The following is a 24,960-nucleotide window of genomic DNA, read 5'->3' as shown; positions in this document are numbered from 1 at the left end:
AAGGCAACCACGAGGCTGATGTGGCTCCCAGTGAAAATGGGTTTGACACCCCTGTCTTACGGGCACCTCTGTGCTCCACCATCAGAGCAGTCTGCAGGCAGCGGCCCACTCCTCCCCTCTGCTGCAGCCTGGCAAAGTTCACTCCCATTGGGGCTCACACAGGTTTTGGTGCCCACAAGGAGCTGCCAAGGTTATGTGCAAGAACAGACCAAAGTTTGGACAGATTTCCCATAGCTTCCATCTTCAAATCAGGGCTGGAAAATGTCCCAACTTGATGAAAGTCTGTGGCATTAAGAGAAACCCCCACTTGCACCACGACTGCCTCCTTGCTCGCTTGCTGCCTGCCTTCAGTTGACCTAGTTGAGTCATGGGGAGATGTTGAGCGAGAGACATCCTGAGCTGTGGTTGGTACTGACGCTGCCCTGGGGAGAAAAAGGTGCTTCTCCCGAGGGTCATTCCCTGCCCCATGCAGGCAAGGGGACCAGGGGCAAGAGGCGAGCACCCCAAGGCAGGGCTGGTGGAAAGGGCTGGTCCTCACACCCATGCCATGCCAGCCTGGCCCACTTCCTGATACTGCCATCCAAAGGGAAAAGCTGATTACTCTTCCTCTAGCAAGAGTGAGCTGGTGGCTTGCTCCCAGCCACCGCATGGGAGAGACAGCACAAGCTGAAGGCACAAGTTGGGTAGTGGGGAAAGCAGCTGGGCTCGGGGTAAGCCCCTGTGGGGACCTGGCTGGGTGCTAAACGCCCATTCAGACACGCTAAGCATGTTCAGACATGTTCATCGCTTGCAAGTGCTTTTCTTGCTCAAGTTTCAAAGGCAATACATCCACCATTCCTTAGCGTGTCTTATCTGATCGTTGCCCCTCCATGGGACCCATCCCGGGCAGTCCCAGGGAGCCCTGTGGGGACAGGTCATGAATCTGACCTTCCTCCTGCAGCTGCCAAACCGGCAGTGCTACCGCGCTACCACCAGCTGTGGCGCTCTGCATTCCGAGGAGGGTGGGGACACAGAAAGCCTTTCCTGGGAAGAAAAAAAAAATAAAAATAGAGATTTATTCTTCTTTGTACTAAAGGTTGCTCAGAATTGGAGCAGAAAGGCAGATCTTTGTTTCTTTTTTTTTTTTTTAAGGCTTGTGTGTACAAACCTTTTTTGTAAGGAAAGAGATCAAAAAGACGGAAAAAAACAACTCCCCACATGGGAGAGCATGTCATGGAATATGAAAGAGCATGAAGAGCTCTACCTGCAGAGGCTGGAGCAGGTTCAGCTCGTTAATCATCAGGAGAGCATCCCTGGGACAGCTGAGGCCTCTCCAGCTATAAAAGGAGCAGGGCTGGTGCTGGGGCTCCTCCTGTCTGGGGGGTTTGCCCAAAGTAGAGCTGGGGCAGCCAGGCTTTGCTTCACCTCTCCTGGTGCCATGGATGGGACTCAGGTGACCCCCAGCAGCTGTGCCCTGGCACCGCCATGAGCTTCCACTAGAGCTGGTGGATCCAACCAGCGCAGCTCCCTCCCTGGCCAGGGCAGACACTGTGAAAGGAGAAGCAGCATAGTAAAAAACAAGGTAATCTGGGCCCTTGCAGGGAGTTGAACGTGTTGGCAGGGAAAGGCAGGAGGGTGTGCCAGGAGAGGTTTAGGTCAGACATCAGGAGAAAGTTCTTCCCCCAGAGGGTGCTGGAGCACTGGAACAGGCTCCCCAGGGAGGTGTCACGGCCCCAAGCCTGACAGTGTTCAAGAAGAGACTGGATAACACCGTCAGACACATGGTGTGGACTGTGGGGTTGTCCTGTGCAGGGACAGGAGTTGGACTGAATGATCCTTGTGGGTCCCTTCCAGCTCAGGACATTCTATGATTCTATGAAAAGCAATCTCAGAGGAATAAACTTTCCTTCTTGCTCAGATTCAAGTTACCTGTTGCATCTGTACTGAAGATGCAACAGAAAAAAAAAATCAGTCCTTTAATGTTCTAGCAAAGAGTCCCTAAACACTAGATGAGGAAGAGATGATTTAACAAGAAAAAGATGTCACCAAATCCCTGAGTTATAACTTACTGGTTTTGTAGTCTTGCAGTGAAAATATTTAACAGCTGTTAATGTCAGCAGGGGAGCCTGTCCAGAGGGTTGTAGCTATCTGAAAGAAAATTAAAAGCAATAAATATTCCAAATATCTCTTTAAATGTGAGCTCTGGGGCGCTGGCAGGGAGAGAGGACACTGCTGGGGAGCAGGTGGTCATACAGCCCCTGGGTTACTGCATGTGCTTTGGTGAGAAACTGGGAAACTCTACCTGTCTGCCCAGCAAAGAAGTTGATTGCCCAAAGGTGCATGGGGCTCATTATGGGATGCTGGTATGAGCCTTCTGAGACCGCACAGGACTTTCTGTGGGATGTCTCAGGGAAGGAGCAAATGGGGGAAAGGGAGGGATCAAGGCAGTTTGCGGAGGAACCAGTGTGGGAAAATAAAGGGGAAAAGGGGACAAAAGGGAATGCTTGCATTTGTGTCTGGCTGTGCTCTGTGCCTGATCGCTGCAGCATATCCTGTCTGCTTATTGAACCCCCTTTAGCTGTTTTCCTGGTGAGGGTCTCTGCTTGCTGGGCAGGGGCGTGGATGGAGGCTGGAGTGCTGGTGACAGAGGGGCACTGTGGGGCTCAGCAGCCGGAGAGACTGGGGTGTAGGTGGGTACAGCAGCGTGTGTGATCACTAGCAAACAGAAAGCCAGGCCAGCTGGAAAGTCAGATAAAAGGCTCAGGAGTCATGAGGATAAATTGGGGAGACCGTGTGTCTAAAACCAGCAGCTGGAGGAATCTGTATTGTGTGTATGTATGTATGTATATATTGTCTGCTAATGGGTTTTCATCATGATAAGTCAGAGAGGGGAGCAGGATGAGCCCACTGGTGCTGTTTGTGTGACAACTCTGCATTTTTTACCTGTGCTGATCTGCATATCTAACTCTGTCTTTATATATATATATGCACACTCTGTGTGTATGTATATGTTTACTGTGTGCATGTACACTTAGCCTTGTTGCTGGCTGGAACCAGGGAATCAGGGCTGCAGCAGCTTCACCTCTATCAGGCTGCCCAATGTGGCAAACCCTGACACAAACCAACCTCAGCAGGACACTGCTATGAACCCACACCTGCCTGCAGACAAGTGTCCCCTTTCAAGCCCCCTCCAGCATGGCTGGGGAGTTGGGGGTGCTGGCTGCAGGCAAAGGAGCCCCAAACATGCCCCTAAAGCCCAGCCGTGTTCATGTCTTTGTGGGTAAGATCAGGCAGGGTGCTTGTATTTCACTTGCGGACTAGTGAAAGTGGCAGGTGAAGAAGAAAACAAACACAGGTCACTTGCAAGTATTGGTGGTGAGGGGCAGACTGCTCTCCCCACCTGGGTTTTGTCCTGCTGCATCCCTTGCACGTGTGCCAGTGTCCCTTGGGGCTGGCAGCAGGACGGCTGCTGCGTGGGAAGGGCAGGGAGCCAGTGCCCCTGGGGACTCTGCCTGTGCCCACAGCCTTCATGCTGTTTCCCTGCTTTCAAGCCCGCAGGAGCATGAGTGCTGCTGTGTAATATAGAGAGAACCTCCAGCCAGGGTTAGTCATCTGGGGCTCCCGATACTGCCTGGCAGCCCCCTGAACTGGGGCTGTGGAGCAGCTGGAGGCACTCATCTGTAGAGCCCCCACACGTACCGAAATACCCAGCCACGCGATGGCTGCGGGTGCTGCCATCCACAGCACCCATGGGTGGCTCCTGCAAGCACACGTAGCCTCCTGTCTGCTACGGTACGCAGCCCAGGGGAAATGGAGACTGGCTCCTTGTTTTATAGTTGTAGGAGAATTGTAATACAGCAGCTGGGAAATATTTCCTGCCCTGCTGTGTTATTGGCTTATGCTGTGAGGATGGTGCTATCAGCATTAGATGAGCCTGAAAGCTGGAGGCACCCTGGGAGAAGGGGCCAAGGACGACTTGTTTTTTGGCGATATGGACCTTTTATCATCTCACCCAAAAGTAAAAGTTTAAACCTATGGAAACCTTGTTGTAGTAAGACCTTTTCAGTCATCCATTCAAGCTGCATCTAGACAATTAATTCTTTGGAAATGAAAGGAATAAAGAATAAAAAGGGAAAACTAACGTGGCAGACAGAAAGAATCTGCTCCCAAAGCAGAGACTGGTATCAGGTCCCAGCAAGCTCCCTGCTGTGGGGTCTGGAGAAGGAAACAGTGATGCTGGGGGGGAAAATCTCTGTTGGGACTTGTGGGTGACCAGGGTGAGCATCAGGAGAGTTTCCAAAGGGTTCAGATGGACATTTCCTAATATAGAAATGGCTAAGCTGGATGCAAGTGCTGTATTGGGTGCTTTTTACAGTGAGTAAAGATGATTTGATTGCTGAAGTGGTCAGGGCTTAAGGAGTAGTGACCACAGTCTGTTTACAGTCAGTTATGTGCAAACAGAGGGCAGCTCTAACCAGTAATACAGCTACTAGATGTTTCAAAAGGGGCTAATATAAATTAGGAGAAATTATGAGCAACACTGACCAGGTGGAAAAAACAACGAAATGACTGTGAATGGAAAGTTAAAGAGCTCTTTAAGAAGTGTTTAGTTTAGCTTTAAGAAGTGTTTAGTGAAGGAAACAATTTAGCCAGAAGTTTAACCTGACAGCTGTTAAAAATGTGAAAACAAGAAAGGGGAAGGGTTCATATTGTCCATGAGGTGCTCTAAAGCATCATGCTGGTCAATGTATTTGTGTTGACACCAGATCTTGATTCAGTCTCTGGAGTTCCATAACTAATGGGTAAATCTTTGCTGATGAAGCTGATGGTAAAGTGGTATTGCAAGCATCCTCATTAGAAAAGAATGAGCCTCTCATCCCAATAAAACACCTGCAAAGGGATGAAGTGACCCATCAAGTAGGAAATGGTACTGCATGCAAGTCTTTCTCACTGGGTTTGGGTGGGTCAGGAATGATGTCTAATCCTTCTCCATCTCCTTAATACAACAGTTTTAAGTAAATGTAAGGCCATCACCACTGTTTAAAACGCACAAGTTGCCCCAAGATAGAGGGACACATGGTAGAGGCTGGGATTTGCAGACAGAGATGTTGCAATCTCCAGCCTCTTTCCTGGAAAAGTCACCAGCTCTTAATCCTTCCTCTCCTTACTGTAGTCTCTGCTTGCCCACCACCCATCTGCTCATGCTTCACTCTAGCTGTTTAAGGGAGCTGCTATAATAATGCTAATAAGAGGTTGTACCTGCAAATCTTGCCCCAAAACCTGCTCACAATTCCTATCATCATGTTTAAAATAAGTGAACAGGTTAGAGACCTGCAGAAATAAGCAGGAGGTGCAATAAACCCCTATTTTCAGGAGGGATGACTTTGGGAGCATTTTTGCTGGCCAAAAAAGCTCCCATGGGGGTGATGAGGGGAAGCAGACGGGTTGATGATGACAGTGACAGATAGGCAAGAGAAACCACTTAACCCAGAGCAGAGCTGTGTGAGGAGTATCGCCAGCTTCATGTTCCCTCCTAGGGGTTTCTAACATTGCAGGAATGATGCTGGCTGAGATGAGGGGGTCTGTGAGACCATCAGCATTTCTGAATGTCACTGTATAATTATTTCATTTTTTCCTTAGATTGTTGTTTACCAGAAGAATGGCAAAAGATGCATTTGATTTTTGTCTCCTGATATGTTACGGTAGTAGGGTATGGTGGGATTTCTGACTGAAGCAGCTACTGAGGAGAAGGAAGGGAGATTGATATGAATAAGTTCACCTTGACCTTTTAAAACTGCCACAGCGAACACTTAACCCCTGCCCACTCAGCTGATACTGTGGTTAATGACGGCCACTCTGAGGAACAAAATGCACAGTCCACAGGGGCTCACTGGAAAAAGATAACGCTCAGGGCAAAGATCACTGCCAGCAACGGAAGATCTCCCATCACGTCAAAAAGGGGGCTGCAGCTGACATTTGGAAACCTAACAGCTCTGGTGTGAAATGTGATGGCTGCCAGCTGAGGGAAGTCTGACTTGGGCTTGCTGGGAGGTCTGCCCGGCTGCCCACCGGGGCTGTGCTGAACACCACAATGCTGCTGATAAAAACTGCCATTAATGTACTGCCCTTCCCTGGTCATGTGCACGCTTACAGATGCCACGTGTCCTGTCCTGGGGCGCTGGGCACACTGCAGCCCGTAAGAACCAAGAAAAGCCACCAGCACTGTCAGAGGGGCAGGTCCAATCCCACCTGGCTTCGCTGTGCCCAGCGCAGCTGGAGCTTAGCATTGAGTCCTCTTGGAAAAAAGCCTTCTCTTGACCCAAGGACTGTGACAGCCAGGGAAAAGGACTCTGCATACAGCAGTGAGGAACTACCAGCTGCTGCATCTAGCTCAGAAAAATCCCTGCACAGTACTTTGGGATGAGGTACAGAGGGATTACCCCAGTGCTGATGATCCTCTTTTGGGATCTCCCCACAAAATCCTGGCTCCACATAAATGTCAATATTTTTATTTGTCATCTCACAGTGTATTCACAATTTCCTTCTCTGTTTTACGCTGCCAGAAGTAGCCTAACATAAACTCCTTCCTACTGGCTCAGTGCCTCTGCTGGCAGAAATTCTTGACACACACATGAGCCAAAGAGTAGGAAAAAAAACCACATGGAAGTAAAATCAAGAGTGAGAGAGAGATCATGTGGTTCTGAGACACTGAAGGACAAGTCCACACACTTGTTAGACAGAATTCCTTGATTTTGAAAAATAATTCTGGTTTAATAATATTTTATTTCTGAAGTGGACAGAAACATTAAATGGCAATAGCTGAGGCATATGCTGACCAGCAGGACATGGATTAAAATCTTGCCTTTGTAACACTTTGCTTTTTCCTCCCTCTTACATAACTGTGAGGCTTCCTTTGCTAGTTCTCATTGTTTTACTAAACCAAACCATGCGACCTGTTATTCTCAAGGCAAAGACAACCTTGGTGGAAACTAAATAACCATGTATTACTTGACTGAAACAATGAGAGCAACAGCACTGCTCTCTTAGTAATTTATTCCAAATGGAAGCCAAACTTTTAAATTACAGGAAAATACTACAGGGAAGAACTGAGAGGCCAGATCAGACCCGTGAGTGTGTCCACATTCCTGCTTGGCTTGCCAGAGGATCCCCAAGGTGAAGATCACATTGCACAAGGGCAGGTCCCAAGAGGACAAGGTTTATCTGTGCATTTTGACAACAAACCATCAATAATCACTCAAACAGCTCTGCTTCTGCTGGGCAGCATGCATGCACTTGGGTTTTCGTATGCAGGGCAGGAGGACGAGCTGAAGGCAATTAAAACTGCGAAAGACAGTCTGTGCATAGGTGTTATGATGCCTCTGAATGAGCTGTCCTCTTTCCTGTTTCGGACACAATGCCAGATACATTACTTGAAATGTAGCTTTCGATCTTCAGTGCTACCGGTATTGTTAACCCAGGCTGAGCGACACTTGCACTGGGGGTGTACAGAAATGACGAGGCAATTTCAGAAATACATATGAACAACTTCCACCCACATTTTTTTTTTAGAGTTTTAGAAACAAAACCAGTGCAAGATCCAGAGTCTGGAGGGAGATGGGTGAGAGCTCATGTCTGGTTCAAAGGCACATCCTCAAAATGTGAGACTTACAGGATCACATGAGTTTGGAACATTTTAGCTCAGCATCCTGCCATTTTTGTAGAAACTAAACAGCAAACAGCAAAACCAGGTTTCCTTTCCTGGAGAGAGCAGGAAGGGAGCACCAAGGGCATAACAGCCCAGGCTGCTTGTGCTCAATGGAGCTGCTCTGAGACACAGCAATGCCTGCTCTTCCAGGAAAGCAGCTGTGGCATGACGATTGCATTCTCTTATTCTGTGATTCCCCACCAACACCCTGACAAGTTTGCTGGTAGGCTGTGCAAGACCTGTAGCTGGCTGCCTCTGCAGACACTGACTGCCGGCTCTTGCTGCAGGTAGGAAGGCAGGTATGGGGCAGCCCTGGCCCCACAGCCCTGCTCCGTGCCCGCCTGCTTCAGCTGCAGCTCCAGCCATGGGGGCTGCAGGCTATGGGGGTCTGGGGACACACTGCCGAGACATCCCCATAGCAAGAACCTCTGGGCATGAAGAGGCACTTGCTTAGGCATCACACAGCCGTCCCTGAGCCTGTTCTGCCTTTTCTGCTGATTCGGGACAGCTGGGTCCCAGCTTCCCAGCCACAACTGCTATCTGTTGGCACTGCAGGAGGCGAGACCCCCCCACCCATGGGGGAAGAACGCACAGCTGGATTAGTTCCCCACCAGAAAGCTGCTCTGAAGCCACCTTTGAGATTTCTTCATCTCCAGAGTGTCTCTGGGCTCACCCCTGCCACCAAACCCCTTATGGATGGACACCAGGGCCACAAGTAGGGTGAATGTTTTTCTGGGGACCTGTTACGCAAACACCTAGACGTGGCAGGACATTGAAGATCCACAGAACCAATCTCCTTCTCCACATGCCCCCACACTCATCAGGCCACCGCAGCACCCCAAGGTATCACTTTGCTACTCTGCAAGGTTTGGACAAGCCCGAGGCTGGTCACAGCTGATGCTGAGCTTGGTGCAGGGCCACCCAGGCTCTCAGGGGCAGTGTGACTGCCAGGTGTCAAAGTCCTGCCTCCAAACTCATGCTCTAAATCAGAGGGAACCCCTCAGAGGCAGCACAAACTCTCCTTGTTGCAGGTCCTGTCACATTTCTGGACAAGGACAGAGGATTATGGGGTTGTTCCCGGGACCTCTTATTGGGCTGGTGCTCAGCTGGGGGCTCCAGGAGACACCAGTGAGTGGCAACCAGCAAAAGCAGAACAAGAATTTCCATGTACTCAAGAGTGAATGGGAAATGTGAAAGCTGAACTTTCTTCAGTAGGTTTCCATTACTTTTGGTTTGCTCTTGAAATAAACACTAGAGTGTATTCCTGATTCAATCCACCAGCTACCAGCAACTCAAGGTTATTTTTCAAGAATGAGGGTAGTGAGGGTGGGGTGTCCTCACAGCAGGCTGCTTATCCAGCTGCCATACTGCCCCCTTTGTTTGGTTTATGTTTATAGGAAATATCCTTGCATTGATGGAAAAACACATGAAAGAACATTACTCTTGCAGAATACGTGTTTGTCGTGACAGGTTGAGAGAGCACATTTTGGAGAAGGGAAACTTTCTGACAACTCATCCCTGAAAGACAGACAATAACTCTCCCAATGGATTTCATCCTCACTGGGAGGAGGCAGCACCTAACTTCAGTCATGACATGCTGATTTACAACAGAAAAAACTTCTGGCTAAAAGAGCAGCAGAAAGAGCAGCGCTGGACTGCCCCTCAAAACAATACAAAGCCTGTCACCCAAAATAAGCACAGGAGATGGTCCCTGCTGCAGACAAGTGACATTTAGCAGCTTTGTATGTCACGAGCAAATGTCACAAGGAGACCAAGTGAAGGGGATGTGCTGGTGTCTCAAGGGACAGGCAGTCCTCTTTCAAGAGGGAAGCCTGGGTGGCCAGGGATGCTCCTCCAAATGCATTCCCTGGACTGCAGGTTTCAGTGGGTGCAAAAAGGGATGTTCCCTGAGCAGTTCTCCATCTTCTCCCTCCTAGCCTTCATGCAGCATCCCATGGCTTTAAAGCCAGAAGACAAAGAGAAATGGTAAGTGCGTAGTTTCCCTCCAGTTCTTTTTGCCGTTCACCTGTCCCACATCCCTTCCTAATTGCTTCTTTACAGAAAAGAGATTTCAGGAGCATTGTATGCTGCTAACAAGGGAGGGAGCCAGCCCTGTAAACCCAGTAAACCCCCCAACAAGAGGCTGAACAAAAAGATGAGAACTTTTACTGACAAAAGACGGAGTGAAGACAAGCACTGTCCACCCAACTCTTAGCTATTGTTGGAAACGTCACATATCAAGATATCCACAGCTGAAGGTATGAAAGACATAAACACATATACTTTCAAAGGCCCTTACTCAAAACTGAACTGGGATGCAATAAATCAGCCCCCACATTCACACACACAAAAAGGAAAAAAAAAAAAAAAAGAAAGAAAGGAAGGAAGGAAGGGGAAATTCAGATTAGTCACAAAGAAGTTCCCCCGCCTGCTTCTCTGTGTGCATAAAGCAGCCTCCTGAAGATACTTTCTTCACCTCTGCTCTTTGGACAGGAGCTCATCTGTCCCCTGCTCCTCCAGGCTCCTGCTGTGCTCCTGGCCCTGTCCCCAGCAGCTGCTGGCAGCTTGGCTGAGATGGAAGGACAACCAGACGTAGAGCCCAGAAATGAAGACCAGATGGATTGCAAAAGTGAACCTGCAGAGGATGAGTGGAAGAGCTGGCAAAAAGGACAGGCTAGGAACACGTTACACCTTGTGTCCGCGACTGCTCAGTGGATATTACTGCTTGCCTGCTTGATTTACCTTGGTATAGATTATCTGCAACCCTCAAAGGTAAGAGCCCATGTTCAACCCATTGCTTGCTGGTCTGTAAAGTTTTGTATGGGCTTTTTTTTTTTTTTTTTTTAGAAAAGTAAAAAGCATTTAGGCTTATCCCTATTCAAACCACAAGTTTTTAATCCTTTTCCTTAATGATTATCATTCTATTTTTTACATTTCACATATTGGCAGGCTGGTGGACTGCCAACAACTTTTCACTGTGCCACTTATGCACCAGCTGCTTCTCCTCCCACATCTTCTCCAGGACTATCCACCACTTTAGAGCTTGTTGTGCTTCATCTTAGCAGAGAGTTCATTCTTTCAACCCACTTAGACTTGTTAGAGAAGCAAGCCAGGCATGTAACCATGCAAGGGAGGGATGGCCTTCTGCTCTGGGTTCTCTGCTGTTCAATGAAAACCCTCATGCTCTGCAGAAGTTTCACTGACTTCAGTCTCACAGTGCTTATTAAACTGCAGAATGATGATCCCGAAACATGTTGAAAGATAACACTTTTCATTCAGTTCAGTGCTCTTCTCCTTTCACTGCTTTGGGAGAGAGAAGTTGCACTGGAAGCCAATGGAGAAGGGCAAGCTATCGCACTGCTCGAGATGCAGAAACCTCGCCTGGGTCACACTCTGGTTGTGACTCCTCATCCCTCAGTATCTCTCTCTTCTGTAAATATGTTAATTCAAATCCTCCTCCTCCAGAGGATTTGCCTGTGAGCCTTGCAAACCCAAGAGAGCAGCTGCTGAGGAGGGGACACAGTACATGCCTGGAGTTTCCCTTCCTCAACACAAACAACAGAAACAGGGTGATCGAGAAACAGCGAATGCAGCAGAGGAAAAGTCCAGGCCCTGGGAGTCACCAGAGGACCTTTTCAGTTTTGAACACTTGCTAACTGCAGGCTCAGAGCCGGTTTCTATTATTTTAAGCAGATAACTATGATGTCCTGTTTTGACGGCATTATGGTGTGCAGGAGCGATCTCACAGGCAGTACACAGGGGGATTTAATCACACCAGAATTACAAAGCTCAGTAGGATAGCCATGAAGTGGCCAATAAATGTTTGCAGAAGAGGCAGTGTTACCCATCTGACTTTTGGGACAATTTAGGGAGATGGACTTCGTGGAAGTCAGCAGCATTGGAACGGCAGGCTGGGAGTACTGGTCCGTGGGAGCAACAAAGAGGATGTCCCTGATCTTGGGAAGTCTCCTTCTGCTCCCCAGGGCTGGAGAGCACCACACTAACTTTAATAGCAAGACCATATTTGATTATGTTCCATAGACCTGACAGCTCCTAAAAAAAACCAAACCAAACCAAACCAAACAACCCGACCCTGTACTGTTCTGTGAAAGAACAGCACAAATAACATGGCACATACTCAGGAAAGTCTGCAGTCCAGATCGTTCTTAACAAAACAGGACAGTGACCTGGGTCCCGTCGTGGTGCTGCCTGAAGAACAAGCCTCAGTTGTGATTTCCAGCTGAGCAACAGTTGGGGAAAAAAAAAAAAAAAGAAAGAAGTAGTGATAGCCTGTTTTCACATCTGCAAGACTTGTGTGTCCCCATTTCTGCTGGAATTGTCTCCTCCTGCCACAGCAGCTGGGATCTGGGGTGTGTTAGAAGGGGGGCGGTCAGTAGGTCTAGAGAGGTTCTCCTCCCCCTCTACTCTGCCCTGGTGAGACCACATCTGGAATATTGTGTCCAGTTCTGGGCCCCTCAGTTCCAGAAGGACAGGGAACTGCTGGAGAGAGTCCAGCACAGGGCAATAAAGATGATTAAGGGAGTGGAGCATCTCCCTTATGAGGAAAGGCTGAGGGAGCTGGGGCTCTTTAGTTTGGAGAAGAGGAAACTGACCTTATTAATGTTTACAAATATATGAATGGTGAGTGTCACAAGGATGGAGCCAGGCTCTTCTCGGTGACAACCAATGATAGGACAAGGGGTAATGGGTTCAAACTGGAACACAAGAGGTTCCACTTAAATCTGAGAATAAACTTCTTCTCAGTGAGGGTGACAGAGCACTGGAACAGGCTGCCCAGGGAGGTTGTAGAGTCCCCTTCTCTGGAGACATTCAAACCCACCTGGACACATTCCTGTGTAACCTCATCTAGGTGTTCCTGCTCCGGCAGGGGGATTGGACTGGATGATCTTTCGAGGTCCCTTCCAATCCCTAACATTCTGTGATTCTGTGATCTGGCCCTGGATAGGCCACTCAAATGCCTGATCAGGGTGTGAAACCACCCTGATGGCAAACACATGGGAGGTAAAAACCTGGAGCAGCTGTTGGGAATTCAAAGGCTTCTAATGATCTGTTGCAGGATGATTTTGCCTGAATTGGGGAGGATAAAGTGCAGGAGGAGTAACCATGCAGAGATTTAATGTAGATAAGGAAGACATGGCCATAATCCTAATATCTCCTGGGGTGGAGAAGGTAAAACCCACTTCCAGTGCACAGTTGTCTGCAATCTGTGTGACACGGGGAGTCATGCACATGATCACAATGGTCCTCTCAATCAGCACAAAGTGCTACAGTCCCCTGAGATTTGCACTTTGTGCACTACAAACCTATTCCTGAAACTTCTGCCGCATGTCACAGCTGTAGACACAATGTCCCGGACAGGAGGAAGCCTCATGTTCGGGCATTCAGAACAGGCAAGAATGATGTGGAAATGTGTGTAAATGATACAGGGAAATCTAATGCAGTCAGTAAGGAGCACCTCTCCACCCTCAGCCCTTCTGGCACCCTTGTGAGAAGGCAGAACAGAGAAAGAGGGGTGACTTTGTTACTAGCTCCCAAATGCCCTTCCAGTCCTACAGTATGTTCTATCCTCAGCAGAATTTACCAGTGGGTAATTGCAAAGTGCTCTGAGATCACACAATAACTGGCAGAGATACGTAAAACATGTACTTTCATGGAAACAGGGCTCATATTCTTACAATTACTACAAGTTTGTCACTCAGCCTGTGTTTAGTACACCCTGTCCAGCAGTGGCCGGATCAGACAGATTGCAGTGGATGTTGTTTGACCTCAGAAGCTTAGCAGTCCTGTGCTTAGCTATGGTCTTGTTGGGAAACTACCTGGAAATCCCAGCTGTCTGAGCCAAAGAGTGAAATGCTTGAGCACTTAGGTGCCTAAGAAAAGAGTAAGTGTAAGACTCCAGCTTCTGAGGCAATGGGTAGGATCAGTAATGTCAGCAGAGAGAGCTCCACCAGAGCCAGCGTGCAATACAAGCTTGAATTTGGTAGTCAGATCCAGCGCTGCCAGTGGAGCAAGCAGCAGAGCATCAGCTGTGGCAGCACTAGAGGGTGCCAGAGCAGACCTTTCCCATGACCAGCACCCACCTCATGCTCCAGCACAGACTGCACAGGGCAGCCTAGCTCCAAACTCCTTCCCCGCCGCTTGTCTTTACCAGGGCACAGCACTGAACCTGCAGATTTGCATGTCTGTGCTCACTCTCTACCCTGTTCCAACACTTTCCCTGTGCTCAGAAGGAAGGGGCTGCCCTGCTCCTGTAACATGTGAGGCCAAATACATGAAAGTCAGCCCAACATGCATCTCACCAGACTACCTTCTCCCTTAGGAAAGCCATGGCACAGGTAAAGAGAACACAGACCAGCGGGGCTAACCTTTCACTCTTTAATCGGGTAAAATACTGAAGACTTGTGGTTGTGAAGACACTGCAGATTTGGGCCTCCTGTGGTTAAGATGAGAGATGGGTTTGAGATGCAAAGTTCAGATTTAAAAATCTAATACAGAAGCTTGGTGTTTCACATATCTGATCAGTAAGATACACACTTCTATATTTGCATTCACTTTTTTTCTGTTCTACTCATAAAATGCAAATTCATTTTACCCTTATCTTAATGCAATTCTAAGGAACCCACTGAGAGACACTCATCCAGTAACGGCCTGACTCAAAGTGCAGAAAACCGTAAAACCAGACCCACCTCTCAGTGCTTGTGGGAGGGGGTGAGACAGCAGGGGCACGGCTGGGTCCCAGCTCTGCAAAGAGACATCCCCGGCTTTAAGTCAGAGTCGAGGGGATTGCACAGAACAGGCTTTGAACCCGAGGTTCTTCCTTATTGCTTGCTCTGACTCGATTACGTTCACTGAGATGTTTTTCTAAACAGGACCAACACTACTTGTTGCGCTCTGGAGGGCTCTGCACCAGGCTGAAAATCAGACTGGCTAGGAACTGCTCTAAAATCGTATTGTATAATAATGATAATAACGATATAAAAACAAGTAAAGAGCTGGCCAGCTGACCACCGTGCGAGCTGAGGCTGCCCGCCGCGCTTTCGGAGGCGCAGACCCCTCCCGGTGGCGAAATGAAAGCGACAGCTTCGAGGGGCCCGCAAGGTGCGGTAACGAGGATTTCTCTTGTTGGTTTTGTTGTTTTGTTTTGTTTTGTTTTTTTTTTTTCAGAGCGACAAAAGCCCGTGGACTCACATCCGATACACAGGTGGGTGGGCGTTGGGGCTGGGGGGCCACCACGGGAGGGCTCCCGGGGCCCTGCAGCGCAACCCCCGGTCCCTCGGCCGGCGCCGGTACCCCTGGCGCGCTGCCCCGCCGCCTTCCGTCGGCAGCCGGCGGTGCTCCCGGCTTCTCCGCAGCGCTGCCCCACTTACGGAACGGCTCCCGGCCCCCCACAGCGGTTCCCGCGGCCGTTCCTGGGGCACCGGTACCCCCGGGGTCTCCCGGCTTTGCCCCGCAGCGACCCGCGGTCCCCGGGGACCGCCGTGGCAGTCGGGGGCTCCTAAAATGCCGGAGTCTGTGTTAAGTGCTTCCCATCACTGCAATGCCTATTTCTGCTGGGGGAGAACGGTGCCGGGAGAGCTGTCTGGGGGGAGAGGGGCCAAATCTGCCCCACTGCTGCAAGGTGCAAAACCAAACAAAAAGGGCTTTCCCGGAGCAGAAGAATCAAAAAATCTGAGTGGATTTCTGCAGTTCTTACCTAGCTACTCAAACAAGCTTTCACTCTGCAAAAGAAGGACAAAGTATTTTCGGGAGTCTACTGAGTACACAGAGCATGCTCTTGGGGTATTTCTGAAACAAGTCAATGATTTCCTGATCTATGAAAAATGTAAATGATTTCCTGAGGAAGAGCGAGCAAGCATACACAAGGCAGCAGAAATAGCAGTGCTCTGCCTGCCGACTTCATTGCGTGTTTTGTCAGATGCCATACCTCAACGTTAGAAGCAAATACTAAGATTTTTTAAATATTACAAAAATACTGTTGACAGTTTTACTTGCAGTTAGTATTGTCAGGCAGCAAGGAGTTTAACCTAATAGAAGCTCATGTTTCTAGAGAAAAAGCTTGAGAAATTTGGCCTCAGCCCAGAGGGGCTGTGTTGTCTGCCAGGAGATCTTCTGGTGATATCCCAGGGGTTTTCAGCTGGTGTGCCCAAATCCCAGGAGAATAAGCAGGGAAATATTTCCAGCATAGCTGTAGGAACTGTTACTGCTTGTTCCAAGACAGAACCTTTCATGCTGAGTTGTGGTTTAATTTCTTCTGACTGCTCCGTATTCATGTGTTTCTTCCGTTTCTGTCTCTACACTGCTCTTCTATCCTGTATGCCTGTCTTCTGTAAAAAAAAGACCCCAAATCCAAAGGCAAGGATTTAGGCTACCAGCATCTCCAGAAAAAGCACTTTTTCTCCTCCTTCCAGCTTTGATCACTTTTTTCTCTTCCTATTTACTGTCTTTATTTTCTGTTCTTTTTAGGAACCTGTACTTCCTAAATTCACAGGGATGATTTACTTACATGTCTATACTTTAAATAAGACATACATATGGTAAATAAGTAGCACGTAAGTAGAAGCTTGAAGCAATAGTTCATATAAACTGGAGTTTAGTCCAAAAGGCACAGCTTGCTCGGAAACAGAAACCTGGAAATTTCCAGTGTAGATTATACCTGTCTAGAGTAGATGGCATTCTAGTTCAAATCCGCCCTATTCGCTAGTTCACTCTCTTCCTTTCCTATATTTTTCCACCTTTCCTAACGTCAGTCCATATAAAACAACTAATTCCATTAAGACATTTGTCATCATGGAATCATCTTTGCTTTCTTCCATTCTAGGTGGAAGCATCAAAGGAGTAGCTGTGAATCTCACTGCTGAAGTAGGCTCTATTCAGATCAGAAATGGTTCTATTGTGATCCCCTGTGATGGCCTCTACCTACTGTCCTTGAAGGGCAAAATCCATTTTTCTGACGTGGATAAGAAGGACTCACTGAAGCTGACATTGTGGAAGACAGACAAGAAGACCAGCAAGGCTCTCTGGGAGCCCGCTGTCCAGGACAGCGGCACTGCAGTACATCTCACCACAGTGCTCTACTTGTTTATTCAAGACAACATCACCCTATGCACCAGCTCCAACACCACCATTGAGAATTTGTCGTTCAGCCTTGTGTTAGTAGGTCCCTTCACTTGCCCGCTGTAGAAGATGACGTAAGAAATGTAAGATGTAAAGTACAGCCTTTCCTGCCCATCCGTTTGCCTGTGGGAGGCTTGTTCTCACAGGCTGCACTTGTACAGGCAGACTGCTCCAGCCTCCCTCCTCCGGGCTGGGGAAAGCCTCTGCTGGAACGCAGATGAGTCACAGGACAAACAGGCTTTATATCGTGCGTGTCATGTTCAGCTCTTTGAAGCTCTGTGCAGCTGTTTTGCTACCTAGGATGGATCTTTCTAACACTGGAAAAAATGGATGCGTGGAGCCCTTGGGGAGAACATAAATAAAAGCCAAAGAACATCATCTAAGCTTAGCTAATATTCAGAGAAATCCTGGGTTTCTCTTTTTACTTGGCAGTATCTTTATATAGTACAAATATGCTGTATATTTGCTAAAATAAAAGTCTGGTAAATCAGGAAGATACCTCAAGTGCCTGGAAGCCATTTAGAAAAGGACAAGCGATCCACTCAACAGCCCTTTGCCTAGCAAGGCAGGAGACATGGAAGAGGTGGCAAGGGACTTCCTTTGCAGTGATCCTTATAAATGCCCTCTGAGAGGTAAAGGCCACAAAAGGAAGCTGGTATTTTGAAGTGAGCTAATAGGACTGCACTGGATGGCAGAAAGTCCAGCCCTGCAGCGACTGTGAGCTTTTTAGGAGAAGCTTTTAAGAGCAAAGGCCCACTGGCTTATTCCAGCTGTCTGCAGAAGACTCCTGAGCTGAGTGAATACCTGGTGGGATGTTTACATCTTGACACCAGCTCTTAGAGTTAGGTTGCAGGACAATCTCCCCTTCAAGCATATACACACAAACTGGCTTGACCCAAAAATGATCCAGGCGCATTAAAATTTGGAAAAACATGAAGACTCTGGATTTGGTGGGTTCTCCCTAATGGACCAGGTGATACCTGCAGGTCTGCATATGCTTTCCTCTGGGAGGATTTAGATGGTTCCCATGACCCATTCCCAAGTAGACCTTGTCACACAGGTATGCACCCTCTGCACCCAAGCACACCCCACCTGGCTCCTGCTGCAGTCAGACACAGACTGCTCCAGCAATCCTTGGCTGCACATCCCTCTTCTCCTTACAGCTTGTGGCTACTGAGGACAAGTCCTGCCCTGCCCGTGCTGCAGCCAGCATGTGATCTGAGCACACCAGAGACTATTCTATGTTTGATTGAAGTCGGGCAGATTTCAAGGGCAAGTGACTACCTGGCTGCAGTGAACTCCAGCAACATACCAACATCTCACTGCTGGCTGTACACTCCAAAGTCGTGATTTTTTTTTTTTTTTTAAAGTATTTATATATTTATACTAGAGGCATAAGAATGTTACTTCAGATTTCTTAGAAACACTGGGAGGGTTCAGACTTCGGGTTGTCAGCACTGAGCTCCTCTTTGTGGATGCTCCCAACGCCCTGGAGCGTTCCTGCTACACAGGAACTACTGTGCTGCCACCTGCCTCAGCTCCCCAGCTGACCCACTCCTGGCTGAGCACTCCTAAATGCAGCTAAGGAAATCTTCCAGGCCACAGCCCCAGGGAAACCTCTGTGGCTGAAGCGGTTATTCATACAGTGCCAAGAAAAGGTTTTTTTCTCATCTCAGGACTGGCTTGCAGGATGCTCCTCCTCAGCTGCAAGGGACATTTTTAGCTCTTACCTCTGGCTGCTCTGCCTGTCACCAAGACCAAAGGCAGCTGCCCTCTGACCCCAAGCTGGGAATTGTCACGCTTCCCAGCTGAAGTAAGAATGTGTTTCCCTTCCTAAAAGCTAATAGAACTTTCCTTCGTAACCTGTGGGCTTGCAGTGTCCCTTGGGAGGGGAGGAGCTGGTGAATTATACATTCCCTGTGTTTGAGCAGACATTTCCACTGGTACGAAAAGTATATGAAATTTTCACACTTATTTTTTTTTCCCCTACAGCTTTGTTTCAGTTTCCACTCTCCCCAAGGATATCCAGGGCTTGTGCTTCCCATCATGGGCTAACAGAGACAGGGCAGGCTGTGGCAGTGGTGTGGACAGCAAAAAAGATTAAGCCTAAACACAAATGGATTTGTACCTCAGAAGGGTGCACTCTTTCCTCTTGTTTCACACACTGATTCCTCTGCCGTTTTGGGATGAACTAGACTGACCTACATATGTACATGTACACACACTGTCTTGAAATAAAGGTTGAAACAATTAAATTCCTGAGATTAATTGCTTGAGGGACTGACTATCCTCACCAATAAGCTTCTATACGATCAGTTTCTGTTTGTATCTGGCAACCCCGTTCTCCACAACATTAAAATTCTCTTTGATATGAGAAACATTATTTTTTGTTATTGGGGTTGTTAAGGCCTTGTAGGAGGTGCTGAAATCACATCTCACCACTCTGTTCAGCCAGGTCAGTGCACCGAGGTTTTTGGTCACCCCTTGAAGCTCATAGCAGCTGGAGGTGTTGAAGTGCAAGGCTGAACTAGGCAGTTTCTGGAGTTCGGGATTCCTAACTCTGGAGAGACAGCGTGTTCCCCTTCCCGTGCTTACCACCACTGAAACAGGACCTCGTGGTCTGCCCCTCACAGGGCTTTCCGTGAGATCCATTTCTCAGAATACAGTCATCAACCGAGGGTTACCGATTCCTCCACAGTTCTAAAGTGATCTCCGCCACTGCTGTGTCTTGGGTTTAACAAATGCTTCTACATGAACTGCAGAGGTGGCCACCATGTTTTCCTTCCCTTTTCTCTCCTCTTTCTTACCTCCCCGCTCATGTAAAGCAAGGGACAGGGTGACAAATGTAATGTAAGAGTCACAGTCACCCCTGGGGAAGGAGCTGGCCTCACAGCACCCATCAGAGCTGTGGGGCCCTTGTGCTCCAGCTGAGAAAAAACTACCAAAGGCAGTGCTGAGCAGAGTGGGATGGGGGCTCCTTCCCTTTACACTGGTACAAGAACAAATGTTGGGAAGCATTTAATCTACACTCCACATTCCCTCAAAAGTCATCCCCTTTTCTCCCACAAATGGTTAGCAGTAATAGTGGGTAATAGGACTGCGGTTTTTAGACACCACTTATATTTTATCAGCTGACATGAGTCACAGCTATTGCCTGTCTGCTTCACCAGTGAGAGAACACAAGAAAACCAGGATGTGCATGGCAAAGTCCAATCGATCCCACTGCTATAAGGCTAGCACTGTTCAGCTCAGACAGCAGAAAGCGCAGAAATTTGGTTTCCATATTTAAGCATCAAATTGGGAAAGTGCGATATGAAATCAGTGTCCTGCAGCAACTGCTTGGGAAGGTTTGCTGACTTAGACTTTTCTCAGCAACACCCCTGACTTCAGCCAGCAGAGCTGTTCTGTGAGCAGGTTGGTTACTGTTGGTTACTGTTTTCCAAGGGATCTGGACCAGCCCCAGGGATGCTTGCTGCCAGCCGCGTGGTAGTCCACCAAATAAAGCAAATTGAGTAACACTTACTGAGGACTGGGAAAAGGGGAGTTGGTACCAGGCCAGAAAGGGACAGTTGCAAGAAAGCTGCAGAAAGATTTATCATTTGCAGCTTTGTATGCCCTAAGGGCAGGGAGGACCTGAGAGGGCTTATTTGCTTGGTTCTCTAAGCTGATGAGGAAGGCTGTAAAGGGTAGCAACCTGGGCAAGCAGAGCAGGGGCTGAAGGCATGTCTCCTCTTTAAGGTGCCAAGCAGTGAGCTCACTTGCTGGCAGCTGCTCAGCATTCTGGGGCAAAACATAGCTTGGAGGCACAGCACGTGCTGTGCTGGCAGGGCTCACTGTGCTCACCGCACCGGGAACCTGGAGCCGGAGAATGAGAAAACCCAGAGGCCAAGGCAGAAGGGGGCAGTGGGACGGACTGACCCTTGCCAGGGGAGCTGAATGCGGGGGAAGGACACTCGGCAGAAAGCCCAGGGAAGCACTGGGAAGGAGAGCTCAGAAGAGATGTGATGGTAGTAGCAAGTCTGTGGATTGTGCTTAGGACTTTGGGACCATGGGGTAGGACAGACAGAAGACAGGACTAAAGGAGTGTTTCTTCTGGGTGCCCACGCTCTGTGAACTGGACCTCTGCAAACACCTAAATACAATCACTGCCTACTCAAACACTTGCTTCCTCCTCTTGATGCAAAGCCTTGCACAATTACCTTTTAAATATGACAGCTAGCACCAACCCTCTGTAACATTGCTTGCCTCTTAATGAGGCAAGGTTGTCCCAAGGGGATTACAAGCTGGAGCTGCTCACAGGCACAAACACGCTCCTGTTCCTGGTTTTGCACTTTCTCCAGCCTCTGCGGTTTGCTGACAACAGGACAAGGTTTGGGGCAAGACAAAACTTGATGTGGGCACAAATACAACTTTCTTAATAATTGCTTTCATCGTTTGCTTTAAGGCAAAATTCACACCTATTTACAGGGCAATCCAGTGACCTGTTTTGTTTCTTTTTATAAAGAAAAAATTGCTATTGAAACACTTCTGGGGATAAACAAACATTTATCTCAGCATAGGATCTCGTTCATAAAGTATAAAGCATTCTTACAATTTCATCACCAAGTAGATCCCTGAGACAAGATATCACTGGTGTTATCTCATGGAGTTTAAAGGACTCACTTTCCTTTGTCTTGTTTTGTTAATTAAAGGTTTTGATTACTGCTAATGTCTGCTTATTTGGCTTACTCTTACCAGCACACAAAGTTAGCAGGATGCACACATTCAGTGGGGACGAACAGATCAGATTTTATTTCAGGCTTTTCTGGAGGTTATGTCAGCATTTTGAAACTGGTTGATCTGCTTCTCCCTTCATCACTTTCCCTAAGACCCAAAGTACATTAACACACCTGTCAACAAGAAACTTCTTTAATATTTCATATGTTCCACTCTTAACTGTGTGAAGGACTAATTCTGGTGGCTGCTGACTATCTCTGAAAAGCCTCCAGACTAGATTATACATTGTCTCCAGCAAGATCCACCTTTTACAGGAAAATATTTGCTTCAACTTGCATGAGAAAAATTTCACTGAATCCCAGTTGGCTGCAATAACTTGAGTCATCTCCCAGGTACACCTTGAGTTACGTTTGATTTTTTTAATAAGAAGTGTCCTTTCTAGAAGCTGTCACAGATGCAGCCAGAGACCTCAGCTGCCCCATACCAAAAAGCAGCCCCGACTCTCCTCCTTGCTGTTCTGGGTACAGTCACATACATCCATGCCTCTTGCCTGGGTTTGTGAGTATAATAGAAAGAAAAGCAATAGCAGGTGGAGAGAGAGAACTCTCCAGTGACCCTTCAGACTTTTCCAGGTATCTGCGGGCAGTTTGGATCAGACAAGTTGTGGCCATCAGCAAAGACTGTGCTGCAGGAGGGGATGGTCTGAGCTGAACGCCAGAGTCACTGGTCTTGAGAAGCACACCGTAAGTAGTCTGAGATTTCAGATCAGTGAAACACTGGTGCATAAAGAAAGCTGTGTCAGAACCAGAGAGGAGACTGAATCAGTAACTAAAACCTGAGCTTAGTGGAAACAACTTCTGCATAATTAACGTCGGCCGTGCTTCATATTGTAAACACAACTGATCAGAAGAGCAGAGATAGACAAAATCACCAAAAAACAGCTCGGGTGCAGAGGTAGGCAAAGCACATGTACAGCAACAGAAGGCAGCACAGCTGTTTGCAGCTATAACCTGAGGGGCTCTGCCCTGGAAGGCTTGGGGGGTGGACATCCCATCAGTGCTCAGGGTCCTGCAGACCAGGAGCGTACCTTGACTCATCAGCATCCTAAGGCCAAGTGCTAATTTACACAGCTCCAGGAGTGGCTGTGTTACAAATTACTACACATCATACCCAGAAGCTGTAAAATCACAGTTTAAAATAATAATTATTTGGATTAAAAGCCAAGTTAGATTAGTCAAAGGATAAAGTCATAAGTCAGATAGTCATAAGAACACAGTTCTCTCTTAAGTAATGAAAGATACGTAGAAAAGAATCTGTTGATGTGCACAAGCACATGGCTTAATGTGCTTTGCTCAGCAGTGATGCATATCAGAAATCTCACTTCTTGTGTACCTTTTCCTTGGGCCTAAAAACATTCTATAATGTCACCTGAGGGAAACACTTTCTGGCTTTATAATTCTGTTGTGCAGCTCTGAATGAGTGGCTTTGCCTACACCAGCTCTCTCCTCGAGAGACCAGGGCTATCTGGATGCTGCAATGGCCTGTGAGAGCAACATGGATTTCTTTTTTATGCTGTTTTGTACCCTCTGTCCCAGACAGAGCACAGTGAGTCAGACTTCGGGGTTCTGAAACTTTGTTTTTCTCCTCCTCCTGACCGTGTTTATCAACAGCATGAGTATGTTAAAATACTTCAAATGCACATACATTCAGTATAATTCTTGCAATACTTTCACACTTGCATTTTCTCCAAACCCAGGAAATTGCAACAACTAATTAAGACTGATAAAGCAGGGACTGCGGTTACAGGTATTGTGTCATGCATATTTGACCACTTCCAGTAGTTAAGATCATCCACCTCAGCTTAGCTATTTCTAAGTTTGGTTTGCAATACTTGCACACCCTGCTTCATCCTCAAGCATCCACATAGATATACCAAGGTATATCATCTGTTCCTCACAACACCTGTAATACTAACTCCAGCAAATAGCAAGGCATATGAATTCAGGAATGTGGTGGGAAAATGAACCTCGGGCCAAGTCTCCCAGTTTTGTTTGAAATGGACTTGAATTGCCACGGTGGTTTTCCACAGCTTGAAATGCCAGACTGGCCACTTGGGGGTTGCAGGAAACGCTCTGACACCGTTCAAATGATGGAGAGTTTCACTTGCTTCTGCTCTGCTTGCAGCCAGCCAGCTGATGAATGCAACAAGAGGTAGCACAAAAAGCCAATGTGCTGAAGTCACTCTTGGACAGGCGGTTAAGGCAGCTACCCATGAACCGTATAGCTCAGACAGCAGCCAGTGCAACCACGGCCACTTCATAAATGCCCTTGGCTGGAGTCAGTTCTCTAGTGCTGATTAATCTGCTAACGACAGAGCAGTGCTTGAGACCGGTATGTAGAGCTTTAAAAGGCCCTGTTAGCACTAGTGCTCCTGAGCATCACGTTGGGAGAGCCATGGTGGTCCATGGGGCACTTGCCGTGTTTTGAGACAGCTTTTTGTTTCATCCCTGCCAGTCCTCACATGGCCTCAGCTGGAAACGTCCCCTCCCACTGAGCACAGATGTCCCCACAAAGCATGATTCTGCCCGACAAAGTGACTTCCTACACAACTCACTGCTTTGCTATGTACGCAAAATGGGATACGCCTCTGCCAAGCAATCAGTCATATGTTGTTAATGTAACCACACAGCATGGCATGATGTGTTGGACTTCTCCCTAACTTGGGTTCTCCCAGCACAGCTGGTGACCATGGGGCCCAGGCTCTTCTCCATGCCCACCTTGGGCACTCCCTGCCCCAAACACCAGGCCCCTGGCCCCAAGAGGGCAACCTTGCTCCCCGCCCTGTGAGAGGTAGGTGCCCACAGAGCCCTCCAGAGGGCAATCCAGGCTGCCTTGCTCCCACACCTCCTCCTCCAGGAGGCTGGAGAGGGTCCTACTGATTTGGGAGGCCAGTCATCTCCAACCAGCAGGACATAGGATACTGCAGGCAAAGCCCTGCTGAAGCCTTCCTTTTGCTACCTGGTCTGCCATTGTAGCCCTAAGCCAAGGAGAGGTTAGGACTGGAGTTCTGGTCTCTGTTCCTGGACCTGGTTTTGGTGCTTGTGCAAAAAAGAACCTAAAGCAAAATTCATAAAGGATGCAGGCCCACATCACTAGCTGAATTCTGGTCTTTGCCTGATTTTTCAAGCATCTTCAGGGATGGAGGTTTAGGTGGTTTCCTGCCTACATCTGCATTGCCACAGAACTTGAAAAGGGTGAGAAGAAACAGGCATTTTCTGAGAACAGCCACACTGAGTCATGTCAGGATGAGAAAATTAACTATCCAGGGAGCTTTTGGCTGAATAGAGAGGCTCCTAACTACAATACATCCCAATGAGCTTGGGCAGTGATGGGGGGAAAAGATGCATGACATGTTCCTGCATTTC

The 24,960-nt window shown here is 48.0% G+C and overlaps 1 protein-coding gene and 1 long non-coding RNA gene across 3 annotated transcripts in view; one reads left to right on the top strand and one right to left on the bottom strand.

The window, feature by feature from the left end:
* Positions 1-24,960, bottom strand: part of LOC139828215 (uncharacterized) — a 76,547-nt gene that overhangs the window by 2,028 nt on the left and 49,559 nt on the right. The window contains exon 2 of the long non-coding RNA XR_011739588.1: positions 2,049-2,127. This is a non-coding gene — a long non-coding RNA (uncharacterized lncRNA). The remainder of the gene's footprint in view (positions 1-2,048; positions 2,128-24,960) is intronic.
* On the top strand, positions 8,851-19,222 carry TNFSF4 (TNF superfamily member 4). 2 transcript variants are annotated; one of them, XR_011739736.1, is made up of 4 exons: positions 8,851-10,456; positions 14,870-14,906; positions 16,524-18,632; positions 18,812-19,222. XR_011739736.1 is itself a non-coding variant. In XM_065842592.2 (3 exons), the coding sequence occupies exons 1-3, from the start codon at positions 10,259-10,261 to the stop codon at positions 16,883-16,885; spliced, it is 597 nt and encodes a 198-aa protein (XP_065698664.2). In that variant the 5' UTR covers positions 8,851-10,258; the 3' UTR covers positions 16,886-19,221. The 2 variants fall into 2 exon arrangements, 1 of the variants encoding a protein (XP_065698664.2); XM_065842592.2 differs by having other exon boundaries at positions 16,524-19,221.

Source organism: Patagioenas fasciata, chromosome 6 (genome assembly GCF_037038585.1).
Source record: "Patagioenas fasciata isolate bPatFas1 chromosome 6, bPatFas1.hap1, whole genome shotgun sequence".
NCBI classification, from domain to species: domain Eukaryota; kingdom Metazoa; phylum Chordata; class Aves; order Columbiformes; family Columbidae; genus Patagioenas; species Patagioenas fasciata.
This window is presented reverse-complemented; position numbering and strand designations above follow the sequence as displayed.